This window comes from Lampetra fluviatilis, chromosome 7 (genome assembly GCF_964198595.1).
Source record: "Lampetra fluviatilis chromosome 7, kcLamFluv1.1, whole genome shotgun sequence".
Classification (NCBI taxonomy): domain Eukaryota; kingdom Metazoa; phylum Chordata; class Hyperoartia; order Petromyzontiformes; family Petromyzontidae; genus Lampetra; species Lampetra fluviatilis.
In genome coordinates, this window is record NC_136281.1 from 2,988,927 (window position 1) to 3,005,088 (window position 16,162).

The 16,162-nt window shown below is 44.1% G+C and overlaps 1 protein-coding gene across 1 annotated transcript; it reads right to left on the minus strand.

The window, feature by feature from the left end:
- Positions 1–7,473: 7,473 nt before the first annotated feature.
- On the minus strand, positions 7,474–15,891 carry LOC144933432 (rho-related GTP-binding protein RhoQ-like). Its single transcript, XM_078858165.1, has 6 exons — positions 14,758–15,891; positions 11,554–11,612; positions 10,120–10,284; positions 9,341–9,436; positions 8,861–8,997; positions 7,474–7,589 (listed from the first exon to the last, which is right to left on the minus strand). The coding sequence occupies exons 1-6, from the start codon at positions 14,996–14,998 to the stop codon at positions 7,538–7,540; spliced, it is 750 nt and encodes a 249-aa protein (XP_078714291.1). The 5' UTR covers positions 14,999–15,891; the 3' UTR covers positions 7,474–7,537.
- Positions 15,892–16,162: the final 271 nt, after the last annotated feature.

Consider the following 16,162-nt stretch of genomic DNA (forward strand, 5'->3'; position numbering starts at 1 on the left):
ATTTACAATTCGAGTAAAATACAGTTTGCTACGTGGTTGTATTAGTGCATTTTATATCTTCGTCCTCTGCAAAAATGTATTAAGTATCGCTGCACATGAATGTCAAGTAGCCCTGTACAGCGCTGGTCTTTTGCTTGCCAATTGCACACCGTCAACTAAAGTAAGCTCCGTAAATCGGTGCATTGTCCTGAACAAAACGAAGACTCAATCCTCGCTCTTTGACGTCTGCAGAAATTGTGCAATCGAAATGACTCGCAGAATCACCAACGAGAAAACACTTTCCCTTAATTATTTTCAAAACTAGGTTATCTCCTGGCCATCACTTTCATAGGCATGCTTATTTTTTTTAAGTGTTAGACCAGGAAACAAGCAGACTTGAGTTTGCAGTGCTTGTTCTGACACGACTTTAACTGTAATATGTTAAATATAGTCGCCTTTAAATCTTGACTTACAGCTTTCGTGACTGCAGGAATTCATATTCTTGGGTCTTTCGGTAAAGTCACGTAGATAGGTTCAAAGAAAATAGAAAAAAATTACAAAAAACTACGACGTTTCGATTGCAACACAAGCGTTCGTCATCAGGAAAAAACGTAGTTTTTGTTATTTTATTTGAACCTATCTACGTGACTTTATCGAACGACCCAAGAATTGTACCAATTGAAGACTCGTAATTAATTTACAACTTGATAATTGTTTTTTTACCCTTTTATCTGGCAACAAAACTGACACCTTTTTTACAAGAAGTCATGTTTGCATAGACCACAATACCTGCAGTCGTATTGCAAACAAAAAACATAACTCTGATAATGTATGCACTGTCCTTGAAGTTGATTGGTCCACACCCGAGACAGCTTTCCTTAGAGCCTTGTCTCACATGGTGTTGGACCAGATGACGCCAAAAGGCGCACTAGGCTCTAAGAAAAGCTGTCTCGGGTGTGGACCAATCAATTTCAAGGACAGGGCATACATTATCAGAGTTATGTTTTTTGTTTGCATTACGACTGCAGGTATTGTGGTCTATGCAAACATGACTCCTTGTAAAAAAAAGTGTCAGTTTTGTTGCCAGATAAAAAGGTAAAAAACCAATTGTCATATTTTTTTACTGGCAAATGAGGTTCCAATGGTGTAATATACAACTTTTCAAGTTATACCTGGGCCATGCAAGGAGGTGAGTCAGGCAGGGTGTTGCACGGTTTGGTTTGCAGAATCACTATAGTACAGCACCTGCCATTTTCATCATCTCATTCTTGTGTTCCATTTTCTGTATAAAGCTGACAATTTGTGGGTATGGATAATTGCGGGATGTCCTTTCAAAAAACCTGTGCCGGGTACCTTGATGGTCTCGATGAGAAGGGGGAGGTGCTGCCCTCTCTTGAAGGAAGTACGTGTTCTCGCAACCTCGGTATGCGGGATGATTGATAAATCATTTTACGCAAAGAAACGAATACATCCCAGTTAAATCAACTTTTATTTTAATTCAGAAAATTGAGTCTCGCCAGCCTGGTAACCCAACAGCGTGCTTGCTATTTACGAACATTGCACAATGGTCAGGGTGTGTGAGGATCCTGGGGCACGTTCTGGCCAGCAGTACGCCTCGGAAAAGTAAAACGTAAAAGGTTAAAACAACGAGCCTACCTTTACCCTACCTTTTACCCTACATTTTACCCTTACCCCATACAAATTACCCGATTACAGGGTAATTACTGGGGTACTACACATGAACAAGGTTTATAACAGGTAAATGCTACGTAGAGCGCTTTATTCATTCATATATATAAGCGAAATGTGTGTGTTCAAAATGTTTAGCGTACTTCCCGAGATGCAACAAACTTGAAATATGCCATGTGGGTACTTTCCAGACTGTACACCATGCAATAATTATAACAATAGACTTTTGTATATTTTTGGGAGGGGGGGGGGGCGCAATAATGCACACGCATCCCCCCCCCACCCTCCGCGTGGGCCGTGCATTAATCCAAGACAAGAATCCAAGTCCCGGGCGAAGCCGGGTAGTAAAGCTCGTATAGAATACTCTCGATGATTCCAATTTTAAATGGAGGCCATGGACTGCGCCACAGAGCTTTTAGCGAGCGGTAATCAAGGTATTTACCGGGTAATACTTCACGCTACCTTTACCCTATCCGGTAATTTTTCCGTGCTACATTTACCCTACCCTTTACCTTACCCTTTGGCATGTCGACACCTTTACCCTTTACTTTTACCCGGTAAACATGGTAAATACCTTACCTTGCCGAGGTCTACCAGCAGGCAATCCAGCATCACTTTAAAACTTTTACTAAACAATTTTTATTTTATTTTACAAGGTAAGGCCCACTGCACTCCATAGCTCTTTTCCAGAAGCGACATGGCCACAAATGATAGCTCAACGAAGTGGCTAATCACGTGGACATTTATGGCAGCCAGAAACAAAGCAGCCAAATAAACTCGAAAGGTAACAGAGCGAGACACTGAACCCACTCTTTACGTGCTCCTGGCATGCTGCACTGAGTGAGATCTCTGTTAGTCGCCACTAGAGCCATTCTCATGAAAGCGCTGCCTCGTAGTTTGAATGCTACAACGACCGCATCAGTAGCCAAATGCAAATTCCGATTTCTCGTGAGCGAAGGCCTTCAACTTGTATTCACTCGTATTGGTTTCTTTAGCTGAAGTGCAGTGGCTGCTGGTGTGTGTGTGGTCAGGGTTGACGAAGCTGTTTTCTACCCAATGGGAGCCTACACCCCCGCGTCGTGTTTGCGCGTTCATTTAGTGTGACCTTGTTTTTTCGTAGCCTTTAAATGATATCTATGACCATTCAGAAAAAAGCATTACAACAATGAGCAATGTTATTCAGGCTGTGTAAACTGGTTTTGCTAAACAAGGGCATGATGTCTTATACCATTAAGGGCAGAAACACTTCTGTAAATCGAGCAGGGCCACTAAATAATTCAACCAGTATTGTGCAGTAATGCATTCCATTAGCATTGCCTTACCTCCTATAGGGAGTAACGGTGACCTAAATGCTCGAGGATATAGGAAAGACCTTGGCTAGACAGCGGGTGCCGGAATGCACAGGGCATTGTTGATTTTGCTGCTGCACTAGATTGTGGTGACACCTTTGAGTGTCCCTTGAAATCTCTGTCCCCAAAAAGTGATTTTATGTGCGGATGTTGTTCGTAACCTTATTCACCTGTGACTTAATGCTTAGTTACGTTTTATTGTTGGCCCATTGATGAACGTAAACTATATTATTTAACATTTGATTAATAATTGACTGGCAATTACCTCGTGAACTCTAATGAACTTCATGGGAGTTACAGTCATCAGAGGTTATTAGAGTTGGATCCAGTAAAATTAGTCGGCTGTAGTACACATTTGAATGATTTTTATTTTTGTATTTTAAGAATTTTCATTTTAATACTGCACAGTTTCGGAGTAAACTACAACATAGTTCTCAAACCATGACATGCCATATTCATCTTTGGAATCATTATCTTGGCAATTAATTTTTTCAAATATTCAAACAGTTGCTCTTTCATTGCTTGGCTATAACAGTAGGTATTTAGTTAAATGTGATCGGAGGTAAATATCCATGGAGGAAATAAAATTTGCTGCATTATATCGCTCAGGAAACAGTGGCGAGGGTACATATATATGTGTGTATGTGCGATATGCAGCAGTGTCAAATTGCGTAAGCAATAACAAGTCGAGAGAAGAAACTTTGCAATTCATAAGCGTTGGAATTTAGAATTCATTATATACGTAACAAACTTTTAAGAATTTTTTTTATTGTTTTCAAAACAAGTGCATTTTATTCTGGAGATCAAAAAGCGACTGAACTCCAGTGCCATTTGGAAGAACAGCTTGCGGGCACTGGGGCTGCGCTTTGAAAGAGCTGTGCGCTCCGGAATCCCGTGGCTTTGTAGGTAAAGGGCACACAGGCTGCAGTTTTATGGCTCTGAAATCTCGTCCCTCGGGGCATCCATCAACTGGGACAATCATTTGGAAGGGTTTCTTCTGAAAAATTCCTTCACTTCTGACCAATGTCAGACTTTAAAAAAAAAACAATTGTAAGGTTAGTGGCTACTGTGTATGGAAGTTCAAAGAAATTTACGATTGGCAGCTGTTGAATAACTGTTTGGCATCGTTCACATTGGCTGGTTGTTCTAAATGTGTGGACATGTCTATGGGTCGTAAAAAAATTACTTTGTGTTTGTATATAAACATATAAAGTACCGTACTGTGTTCGGTAATATAGAAAATAATAAGGTTTTAGGAATGAGATAGTCAACTGATCCTCAAGGGAAGACCCTGCTATTCCAAATGGTCAATAAAACGACATATACGTGGCACCAGTGCACCATAATCACATTATAAAAACATATGCACGGTGCTTAAAAGTATGCCTCTAGTTTAATACAAATAATCGATTTTATAGCATCTACAGTACATACAGAACGATTTCAATACATTTGTTTAATTCAACTTGTTTAATGTATATTTAGTATCTTTACACTCTCCATTCTCCATGCCTATATACTGAAAAGACAGCTTGGAATCTGATGGTTTCACATCTCTGAAGCTGCACACGTTTGTAATTTTCCCTGCTTGTGTTGGGATTCGAAAACACGAGGCCATATGCGACACTGGGTGTACGTGACACAAGATGAGTGGTGCGCCCCTCTCATCTGGAGCTCAGCCACCAACCCAGCACTAGGCCACATTGCCACACCACCACACACTTCAAACTAACGTATTGGCGGTACACTGGTGGCACGGTTTTAAAGAAAATCGCAATAATTAATTTTTTTTAATTTTCCCACGATTCGCAACCCCGATCAGAAAATCTTGCGGGGTGCGTGAAAATCAGTTTACGTGATCTCGAAGCAGTCGGAAGACGAATGTTATGTGCAGCAGGAACACAAAGCTTCACAGTCTGTTGCAGTATAGCAGCACCCAGCCTGATGACAATTGGCTGCTCTGTGTTTTGCCTCGTGCCTATACATGAACAATTCTGCCTATATTAGAAAACCTTGTCCTTCAGTAGCATGTGGTTGTTCACGAGAGATTTCTATTTTGACCTCATTGTTGCCATTACAATAATCCGAATCTAACGATCACAATGCTCTACTTGCCATACTATCCATCGGCGGTTCAAGATGATAACGAATACGATGTCACAGTCTCGTAGCGTAGGAAAGCTGCTGCTGTTGCTCCAGGTGCTCGACCTCCTGGTCAGCCCATAAAATCGCGTGCCACGGACCCAAATCTATGGGTCAATATTGACTTTTTGTTTTTTTTAGCAAGTCTCGGTAAACTTAATAAACCTTCGGATCGCGTCAAATTTGGCAACAGATTCAATTAAAGACTGATACACAGATTTTCTGATTCAAATTTAGATTTTAGACTGTTTTATTGGACCAGTATGTTATGCTGCACCGGTGTACCGCCAATAAGTCCACATACACATGGAGTTGCACGACTTATAAACCGTGAAGAGTACGGTACGTGTTGAACCCAGTTGCTTTACAACCTCTGTTAAGACATTGTCTTTGCTACCGTTTAATTGGTAGAGATGCTGTGGTGTGGCTTGTAGTGACGAGTTATGAGCTGTTAAATCAGCTGATCTTTCCAGGCAGTGGGCTAGAGCTTCGCAGAGACACCGGAGATAGCCTTTAGCGAGCAGCCCTCGTTGCGTCAATGGGAAACCGACAGAACGGGGAGTTTCTGCGGCAGGAAATTGGCCCCATAGCCGGCAACATTACATACTGCTCATGTTTTCCGTATTGACAGAATCAATGGTGTTGTTTATCGCTTCAGCCTTTGGGGGGGGGCGGGGTGGGGAGATGGAAGTGTGCCGATGGTTTATTTTGTTTGACAGCAATTGAAGCGTCTTACTGACTCAGGGAGGTGTAGGATAGAGCTCTTCCTGCCCCCAACATCAGCCCAAATAGCCAATGAAGGTAGCCTGGGCAGTGCAGCCCAGCACATCCCACCCCACGCAGGTCACAAATAAGCCATGACCACTACATTCATCACGCAAAGTGAATCCAATATTTATCGTTCAATATATCAGTACGGTAGGTCAGTTCCGGATTCTCCTAGTAGCAGAAGCAGCAGATGCTACGGGCCCTGCACTTTCAAGGGCCCCGCGTTAAATGCTTTCGAACTATCAATTCCGGTTCAGTGATTCTGCACTTGCTCTATTACTATAGTACTGTACGGCCTTCAACTTTTATGAATGACTGGGTGTTTCAGGTTAGCGATTTGTCGTATTATCTGGCTGTACTACAAATGAAAAAATACAATTCCTTTACTATGCAAGTTAACAATTAGTGTTGTTATATTTACGTGTTATTTTTTTTATAACATGTGCTACAAAGCTTAATCTGGCACTGCGGTCGGTATTAGGTTATATTCACAGCATGGTATGCCACATTTTCCTGACGACAGAAAGTAATGTGTAAATATAGATAAATAGACAATGAGTCAGCCATAGACACATCGAAAATTATATTTTGATTTGTTTTACAGTGTTGCTTAAATGTGTTTGAATACCATACAGTCGTTTCATATTTGGTGCTGTTAACATTCTAACAGAGCAAACATTCCAAATGGATTATTCAGCTGATGAAGGCTGGCAGAAGTGTTTTGGTTTCGTGGTCCTTTTTAAATAAATATTTGTGGTTAAGCACAAGCACTGCCGAGGCATCGGGAGGGTGTTCACTGCATGGGTGATATGTGCACTGTAGGGTCAACACCGTAGTGCCCATCAAGAAACACGTGTGTGTTGGTGTACATAATGCATAGGATGATCCCATTTACTATAGTCAATGGGTATAATCAAGTGAATGTCTCGTAATGTTTAGCAAACGTGGGATTTCTTGAAAGCGATATTTGTAACCGAGTGCTGCAAGTGACCGTATGCTACACTGCATTTAAACATTTACAAGTCGTTTGCACACAATGCCTCGCACGTGGGATTATTTAATTGAGTAAAATATGCTAATTTAGCATTGACAAATATTATTCAAGAAAAGTGTTCCACTGTGTCATAAAAAAGCATAATTTCTTTGAGAGCATATGTTGTTGTTTTTTTAAGAAAAAACCTGGAGCCATGCCTTGTGGCGGTCACACATGGTGCGCTCTCCACTTCGACTCCCCACAATTAGCCAGAGCGTACCAGGGCTGGGCCAGGCGTCGCTACTTCCTCAGTAGCCAGCGGCAACGACTTTTTGTTTCATCTGCTCGATGTGACTTTAACGAGCTGGGGTGGGGGGGGGGTAGAAAGTCTCATTTGTGCTGAGCACGTGGAGCGGTGGGGCTGCCGTTGTGTCACAATAACGCAGTCGTTCACGGTCGACGGAGAAGGCGCAGCAACGATGATGCGGCGGCAGCGGCGGCAACATCAGGGCTAAGGAGGTGCCACGTCAAGAGTCACCGGTGAACATCCGACGACAAAGAACCCAGGGAACGCGCCCTCAGCGCCGGCAGCAGAGAGCTCTTGACACAAGAAACCTCTCGAGGGCGAAGATCGGCTTCACTCAAGTTGAATGGCACATTGGCAAAGCGACAGGATCATAGACAGAGGCCTGTACGGCAGCACAGCACCGAGTTGTGATATTACAAAGCACCAGAAATAACAACCAACAGCATCGGCAGCATATATGATGACATATACATACACGGCAGCAATCTACACGGCAGAAAGTGGCTCAATTATTGTGTTTTCATTGTGTCTTTATTTGATTTCAACCTGGGGTGCCCTTCATGGGAGTGCGAGACATGCCAGATTGTTTTAGAAGGTAAATCATCGAAACACAAATTAAACACGGGCACGTAAGTACAACTACTTTGTTTCATCAAACCTTTGTATTTACTAACATATTGTTTTACGATTGAGAACCAAAGGGGTGCAAGGCTGCAGTAGAGGTTAAGAACCACTGGTTTAATGGATCCTTAAAACACAAATGAATAAGTGTCACGATACGTATAAAATATCACTTTATTTTCACTTTCACTGGCTTCCAAACTCTTCTTCGAGGAGAAACAGCATCTTACAAAGGTATCGAAGGCACCACGGCACAAAACATTTGAGTCTACAAAAAAATAGAGGATTTATTTTTTTAACATCGCATTGCATAAAATGTGCACAGCATATATGCACTCAGCCCTGGATCGATAATATCGCTTCATGAGGACATCACGTCATTTTCAAACAACAAGGGCGTTTTATTTAAATGATTGCATTGTAACAAACTCTATTGTCAAATACATAGAAAAAAGTTCCAATGGAATTTTCATTTCCTTCAGAAAAAGTCTCAAATAATGTGCTGTTAAAACAATGCCATATGCTAAGTAAAAAGAGCATACAATTTCTCGTAAAATTGAATACTGAATAAAATATCAGATTCCAGAAAACGTTACAATATAACATTTTCAGATGTCAAAGTGAAACCTTGAAACACCAACAGCTCTTCTACATATTTCAATGCAAGTCATGTCGAAGCACAACACATACCACATATTTTAAATATTCAGATTGAAATGTTTCATTTGTAAAAATGAAACTCAACACAGCTATGACCAAGGGTTTAATTAAAATGATATGAGCACTATGCATCGTCTTCTTTTCCCTGTCTAAATCAACCTTTCATGAACTTCTCATCTTTAGAGCTTTTGAAAGCCGAGCATTCACTGCTCACGGTGCAGTCATCGAATCTTGTTAAATACTGTGATCGGCTTGAGAAGCTTCATCTCCAGCTTAGCGCTACTTGGATTGTCAGGAATTGCCACCTTCTACAGCGTCTGCACTTGTCCGTGTGCCGCCGACAATCCTTGGTGCGGACGTGGGCCCACTCACGTGATGGTGCAGCAGCGGCAACGCGTCGAACGCTTGCATTTTTTCCTCTGCAGAATGGTGAGGATGGCCTCGTCAAACACAGCCTTGAGCCCCTTCTGAGTGAGCGCCGAACACTCCAAGTAGCAGTGCGCACCTATCTGAAGGATGAAAATGCAGCAAGAGTTAGGCTGCAATCATCCCCGTTAACTGGCTTAAGGCGGCGGTGGAAAATCCACGTTCTTGTGCCAGGGGGATGAATGTATCCATACGACAACCACTGCTGCCTTCCCATCGAGTGGTGAGATGAACCAAGGGGTGAAAGCAATAATTTTTACATGACCCTTAAAATGGAATCAAACTACATCCGCAATGAGAACACGCTATCGATCCCTACCGTATCCCCCATATCACTGGGCGGCAGCGTTGCCGCGGTGAAGGGCACGGTAATGCCTCTTGAGATTGTATCATTCCCCAGCACAGAAGCGTCCTCTGTGCGCGTACCTGCTTTGCAAGCTTCACTCCTTGTTGGTGAGTCATAGGCTTCTCCTTCAGCTCTTTGAGTCTCATGAGGGTTTTGGTTGCATCTCGCAGATCAATCTGAAGGCATCGCTTACAAAAAAAACAACGGCCATGTGAAACGCTGCGTAGATATGGATTGTGACAAATTGTAAGGAATGCCTCTGATTTGCACACAAAAATTCAGTTAACCATTAAACATCTTTACAAACAAACGTTAGATAGTCACATACATTTGTATGGTCTTAATTCACTTAAGGCTAATCACTCTTTTCCGGAAACATGCAGTTGTAGCGGTGTATAATTATAGACACAATTCCCATATTTTCTCTGTGTGGCGGGATAGTACGTGAGCAGGCCGGCTTCGTGTGTTCAAGTTCAAGTTCATTTATTAGGTATAGCCCTGTGAGCCTTTCGGCTCTTGAATCGGGTGCAACCGCAACAAACAAAAAACAAAAACATGAACAAAAAACATCTTAAAGTGAATATGTGACTGAGTGCAAACAGAAAATCCAAGAAAAGACAGTAAAATATTGCAGAAAAAGCACCGTACATAAAAATGTGCAAAAATCCCAGTGGGATGCAAGTCAAACAACAACAGCAACCACAAGACAACTTAGATTAAGACCATCAGTCTAACTCTGTACTACAACAAACAAACATGGCCAAACCAAAAAACGTATCGAAAATCACCAAAATAAAGTGGTGAGCTGCACACGCGAGCTTTGTCTCTGCGTCTCGTTGGCTTCGTGCCCAGGACTTGCCTGCGTGCCGACTAGGAGGTAGGGCACGTCGGGACAGCAGGCCCTCAGCTCTGGGACCCACTCCTCCTTGACGTTGTGGTAGGAGGCCGGGTTCACCACTGAGAAGCAGATCATGAACATGTCCGTGTTTGGGTACGAGAGAGGCCGGAGCTGGTGATAGTCCTCCTGCACGCGGACACCACGAAGGAAGTGTGGGTTATGAATTGTCTGGTGCCTTGTGTTTTAGTTTTGTCAGGACGTGTACTCCAGCAAAGGTCAAGGTGTAGCCCTGTAATTGCTTGTTCATGCCACTGCTGGAAAAAGAAAGGACTCGAATAGGGGGAGCTTTAGTTGAGCACCTCCCTCAAGGGTGTGTGGCATACACTTCCATGCTGGGCTGACGTCTTGAAAGAGGTGAGAGTATTCACGACTTACCCTAGCACACGTGCCCTGTTAATTAACTAACTCTGCAACAATCAGTAGCATTCAAATGATTCTCATTGTTAAAAAAAATATATAACATTTACAAATGGAATAAAGAATGTGTTCACCATATGTCTCAGAATTACAGTATGAGTTTGTTAGATTCAAAGCTTTCGTGACTGCAGGAATTACTCTTTGGTTATTTCGGTAAAGTCACGTAGAAAGAAATTAAATTAAAATAATAATAATTATTAGAAAGAAAGGAAATAAATATATAATTATTTACTTTTTCTAATTAAATAATGATTATAATAATTATCTTATTAAATTTCTTTCTACGTGACTTTACCGAAAGAACCAAAAAGTATGAGTTTGTTTGTATTTCATATTTCAATTTTCTAATATGAAATAAAAGTTCAACATTTAAAGTTTTAACAGTGAAAGCAGTAGCAACGTTTTTATGTGTATATATAGCCATTAAGATGTTAAATTATACCTGTCTCTACGGATATTTATTTCAAAAGAATGAATCATGCCTGCACATGTATTAAATCCTGCCAATATTTTTTGTGCGAAAATGCCATTTGGCAATTTTGCAAATGGCATAGCACCATATAACAAATACCTCCGCGGCAAATATTAACGTCCGGGTTTGCAAATATTTTACAGATGAAAACCAAATCTGAGATTTTTTTTTTAACGGGTGGTGGACGACAGTGGGAGGGGGGGGGGCGGGCGGGCGGGCGGTGCGGCACATGGGCATGCGGTCTTGGGGCTGTGCGTAATTGGCCGGGGCCCCCTCTCGTCCGTGCCAAGCTATGAATAGCACACATTGTGTCTGCCACAGCCGCCACGTCACACGCTCTTCTCGGGAAGTCGAGCGAGCAGCGGAGGAATTCCGGCACCCCCACCCCCTCCTCCTCCTCCCTCCCTCTCTCTCTCATCCCCAGTGCAGTTCGTGGCACGGCGTGCTTACGTATTGAGACCGGCAATTCCTCGAGGATCCCGCTACGAGTAATCTGCCGTACCCACCTGTCCCGCCGTGTCATAGAGAGCCAGAAGATAGCAACTTCCACCGACTTTCACATTCACTGCGGGGAGAAACGCGAACTTTACAATCCAGTAGTGAAGGTTTTTTGCATCGATGAGCAGTGACGGATGCCTCTGTGCCCTCGTCTTTCACGCGATCTTATGTGTCTTTGTAAATAACCAAATGAATCCATCAATCCTAATTTCATCGACAGGTCTTCTTGTGAGCATTGCGGTGTGAGAATCATCATTAACGGCCTCCGATAGATGATCGACGGTCGTGTAATTGCTGTTGGTGCATGGAGCAATTTGTGACGGTATAGCAATGACGGCGATAAGGGTGAGGGACAGCTGCCCAGAAATCTCGCACGTCACGATGCCCCAAACGCAAAAAAAATGTTTTTGCCATTTTTATACAAAAATGTGTTATATTCTTGGTTCTTTCGGTAAAGTCACATAGAAGGGAAATAATGAAATAATAGAAATATAAAACAATAAAAAAATATTCTCACGACGTTTCGACTGAAACGCAAGCAATCATCATCAGGTGTGAAATCCACAGCAAGAAAATTTGAAAAAAGTGCCGGTTTTTCCTAAACGTGAGCATTTTTATTGTTTTATATTTATATTATCTTATTATTTCCCTTCTACGTGACTTTACCGAAAGAACCAAGAATGTGAATCCCTGCAGTCACGAAAGCTTTAAATAAAAAAATGTGTTACTTTATAAGTCCTGTATACAACTGTACTTTCTTCATATTCTGGCAAATCGCCAGATGATGCTGGATGTAATTACCAACGAAACGTCGTACTCACATTGTAAATGTTGTGGATTCACTCTCCAACACACCGGCGTTTTGTTTACGTGACAAATCCATTACTAATTGGCTGTGCCGGGTGGTGGAGGGTTACGACACATTCATACTTACGCGATCTAACCCAAAACACTTTTCTATGAATAATATTGGTCGCGAAATCCTACGTGTTAAAGCGAATTGTCTTTTCTGTTTTGTTTAACGCTTTCGCAGCCGTGACGGGTTGTCAAGGGCGCGATCATTTGTAAATATATATTCGGTGTAGAAATTGCCATTGGGCTCGAAAGTGGGAGCAGAACGACGTCTGAGCTCCCTGGCGATTCTATGAATCACATCAAAGAGTGGGTGACCATTAGAATATTGCATGGGGGGATTGTTTTACGTAATCCTTTTGTAATCTATTGGAGTCAATTCACGATTATTCGTGTTCAATGTATGTGTACGACACCATTAATCAGGCCAATGTAGAACACAAATACGTTGGAATCCCCTTTGAATTGGAGAGACAGCAAGATTTTTTTTTCATTTCAGCAATTAACATGAAGCTCTCACTGCACATCGGCCGACCGTCTTCCCGTGTCGCCCTCTCGTCTGCATCGAGGGGAGCACACAGCCGTCGTGTGTGCTCCCGTGTCTCGCGTGTACCTTCTTGTGCAATATATTTTATCTCGTCTCTGCTCTATGTGCCGCTTGTTTTGTACAATCTTGTGCACTGTTCTGTCTGCCCTGATTACTTACGGAGCTGTATTATTTGTGCTATCTCGTCTGTCCTCTTTATTTTACTTTGCGTTCATCAATATATTTTTAAAATCTCGTGTTGTACGTCTCGTTCTCTCCATCACCTTGCGAGCCTCCCTGTGCTGTGTCAGGAAGGTCATTAGCGTGTAATTAACATATTCTTAGTGTTGCGAGTAATTATTTTTTACATTATTTGGTGATGTTACGTGGCGCAGAAGCACAATTAATACAAACAACATTAAGTCGCCACGTTCGTCAATAACACTGCCTTTAAAATTATATATAATAGGTGACGTTTCGGGCAATGGCCCTCCTTTATATACTATGAAGAAGGGGCAGTCACATGACACGTCGCTTATTATATGTATACATATATTTCTTTAAGGCAATGTTGTTAACGAATGTGTTGAGTTTAAAATATATATATTATTATTTACATAATTTGATGACGATTTTACCGGGAGGTGTGGTGCTATTCGAGGAGTGAGACTCAGCAAAACGTTGAGCAACGCTGTGTTAAATGAAACTGTGGCTGACATATGTTTAGCAATTAAGAATATCATTATATAATTTGTTTATAATATTTATTTCAGGGATGTATAGTGTGCTAAATAGCTTAAGGTATGTAATTTTCATCTGTGGTAAATCTGATTTGTGAGTTATTTAATGGAATAAAATTTAGAAACGACGTTTAAGAAATATTTTGTTTGTGATTTTGTGTGTGTAGGAAGCATGAGGGAAAACGTTAATTATATCAGTGTGTTCAATATCTACAAATAATCACGGTTAGACTTGAATGACATCATCCATAGAAAAACAGCTCAACACACCCGTTAACAACAATTCCTTAATAGGAAATATATACAATTGGCGACGTTTCAGGCAACGATCCTTCCGTCCTTCTTCATAGCACATCCATAGAATGTTGTTCCAACCAAATCGTTATACACCATTTCCATTTGTAATGCACGTGATCCCATAAATCATGATATACACACAATCACGTTACGCTTTGATGAGCTTTCGCATTATAGGATCCGCAATATCCCGTCGTTGGTAGGGCTCATTTGATGGTAATGATGACATTATTACCATCACATTTACACGTATAATGCTGGGTTTTTTAAAATACCAAGCGTAAGGACGGGATGGACAAGATCGTACAATCCACAATGATGATGATGCAGTCACGTTAACTATGAACATACTGTACATTCGAAGTAAATGCCTGTGATTTTTTAAAAAGGTTTTCCAACAAATACATTTTTGTTTAAAACTCGTGCATCAACAAATCACAATGGGATCACTCGGGCGTCGTGAGGACACCGCGTGTCCGCGAGGAACTTGAGGTGACGACACGTCGTGCTCGGGACTCCCCTTAGGAGAACACGAAAGCCACCAGACCCCAATTAAAGAGACGGCGGCCGATTCAGCGCACGACAACTCGCTCGCCGTGCAGGTCGCGCGTGTCTGCGCGAACGCCACGGCTACGCGGGTGATGACGACGCGGACCAGGCGATTCTACGTGGACGACTGCACAATGGGACAGGTGACTATACAGGGGGTGGTGATTTTGGGGCTTTGGGCGATTCCAAGCGACCAGACGACCATTCTGCACGGGCGAGGAGCTCGTCCAAGTGTCTAGTGGCCGTACCTGCGTAGTGGTCGAACACGGTTGGCACGTACTGTTCCGGGAAGGCGTCGTTGGCGTAGCTCATGATGAGGCACGTCTTGCCCACGGCCCCGTCTCCCACCACCACGCACTTGAGCAGCTCGGGCGAGCGCTGAGCGACCCCCGTGGACCCTGCCTCGACGATTCCCCCGCCCGGGCCCCCCTCGCCCTCGTCCGACTGTCGGAGGCGGATGAGGCTGCGCGCGTCCGCCCTCCTCGCCATTGACCTCCCCCAACCCACCCCGCAGAGGAGGGGGGGGGGACGCTCCGAACCAAGCCGAAGCGAAGTGGATCGGGACGCGATGCACTCGGCGGTCCACCCTTTTCCTGCCCGGCTTTTCCACGGAGGGGACCTCGGGCGAGCGCGGTGGAGTGAGGCGACTTTTTACGCAGAGCGCGGTTTGTCCCCGCACGGGACTCCCCGCTCCCCCTCCAGGCGCATCATCGTGAGAGTTGCGTTTTCGCCGGTTGTCGAGCAGTAGCGCGGAGAGCCCGCGGGGTGAGCAGAGCGAGGGGACCTCTCGCTTGGAGTGCGCCGGTTCGGGGGGGGGGGGTGGTGACACCGGCTCGGCCAGGAGAGTGCAGAGCCCCTCGCTGTGGATGCCAGACGGCACTCTCGTCGGTAGGATTGGGGAAAGGATCTGACCGCGTTAGAGTAAAGACACTCTCTCTCTCTCGCGCTCGGTGTGGGAGAGAGACGAATCCCTCTCGCTCGCTCCCTCGCCGCAGGAAGCCGAATTGCCCAGCCCCGAGCGAGGAGGAGCAACAGGGGAGGCCGTGACCCCGCGAGTCGCGGCACGGCGCCACAGCCGCGCCCGGACACAGCTACCCCCCTCTCATGCCCCTCCCTGCTCGCCCCTCATCCTCCTCTCTACTGCTGCTCCTCCCTGCACCCTTTCCTCCCTGCTTCCTCCTACTGCTTCTTGCTCCCTCCTCGCGACTGCCCGTGTAGCCCCCCCCCCCGTGAGGCAAGGCAAGTTCAACGGTGCCAACCGCGCCGGCCAACATATCAGGACGATAACAACGAACAGGGAGAGAAGGAGTGCGTCATCGTGGCTCATCGGTTCGCCTAACCTCTTCAATCATCGAGGTGACAACCCACGGAGGGCGTCATTCTCTTTCCCGAAGGAGACCTGGGACCACAAGGGGGGGGGGGGGGGCAGCAAGAGGGGATTTCTGCAGCTTTTCTTTCCCGCTGTGAAACGACGGCGCGACTTCATCGGACAAGGGTGACAACATTGACGTGTGTTGGCGGGAGGGCTCTCGCCCAGTGCTTCTTCACCTTCACCGCAGCCTGCACCCCTCTGGTTCTCAGAAAGGGCATCTCGCACCCCCAGGGGGGTGCGTGCACCACAGGTTAGGGGCCGTCCATAAATGACGTCACGCG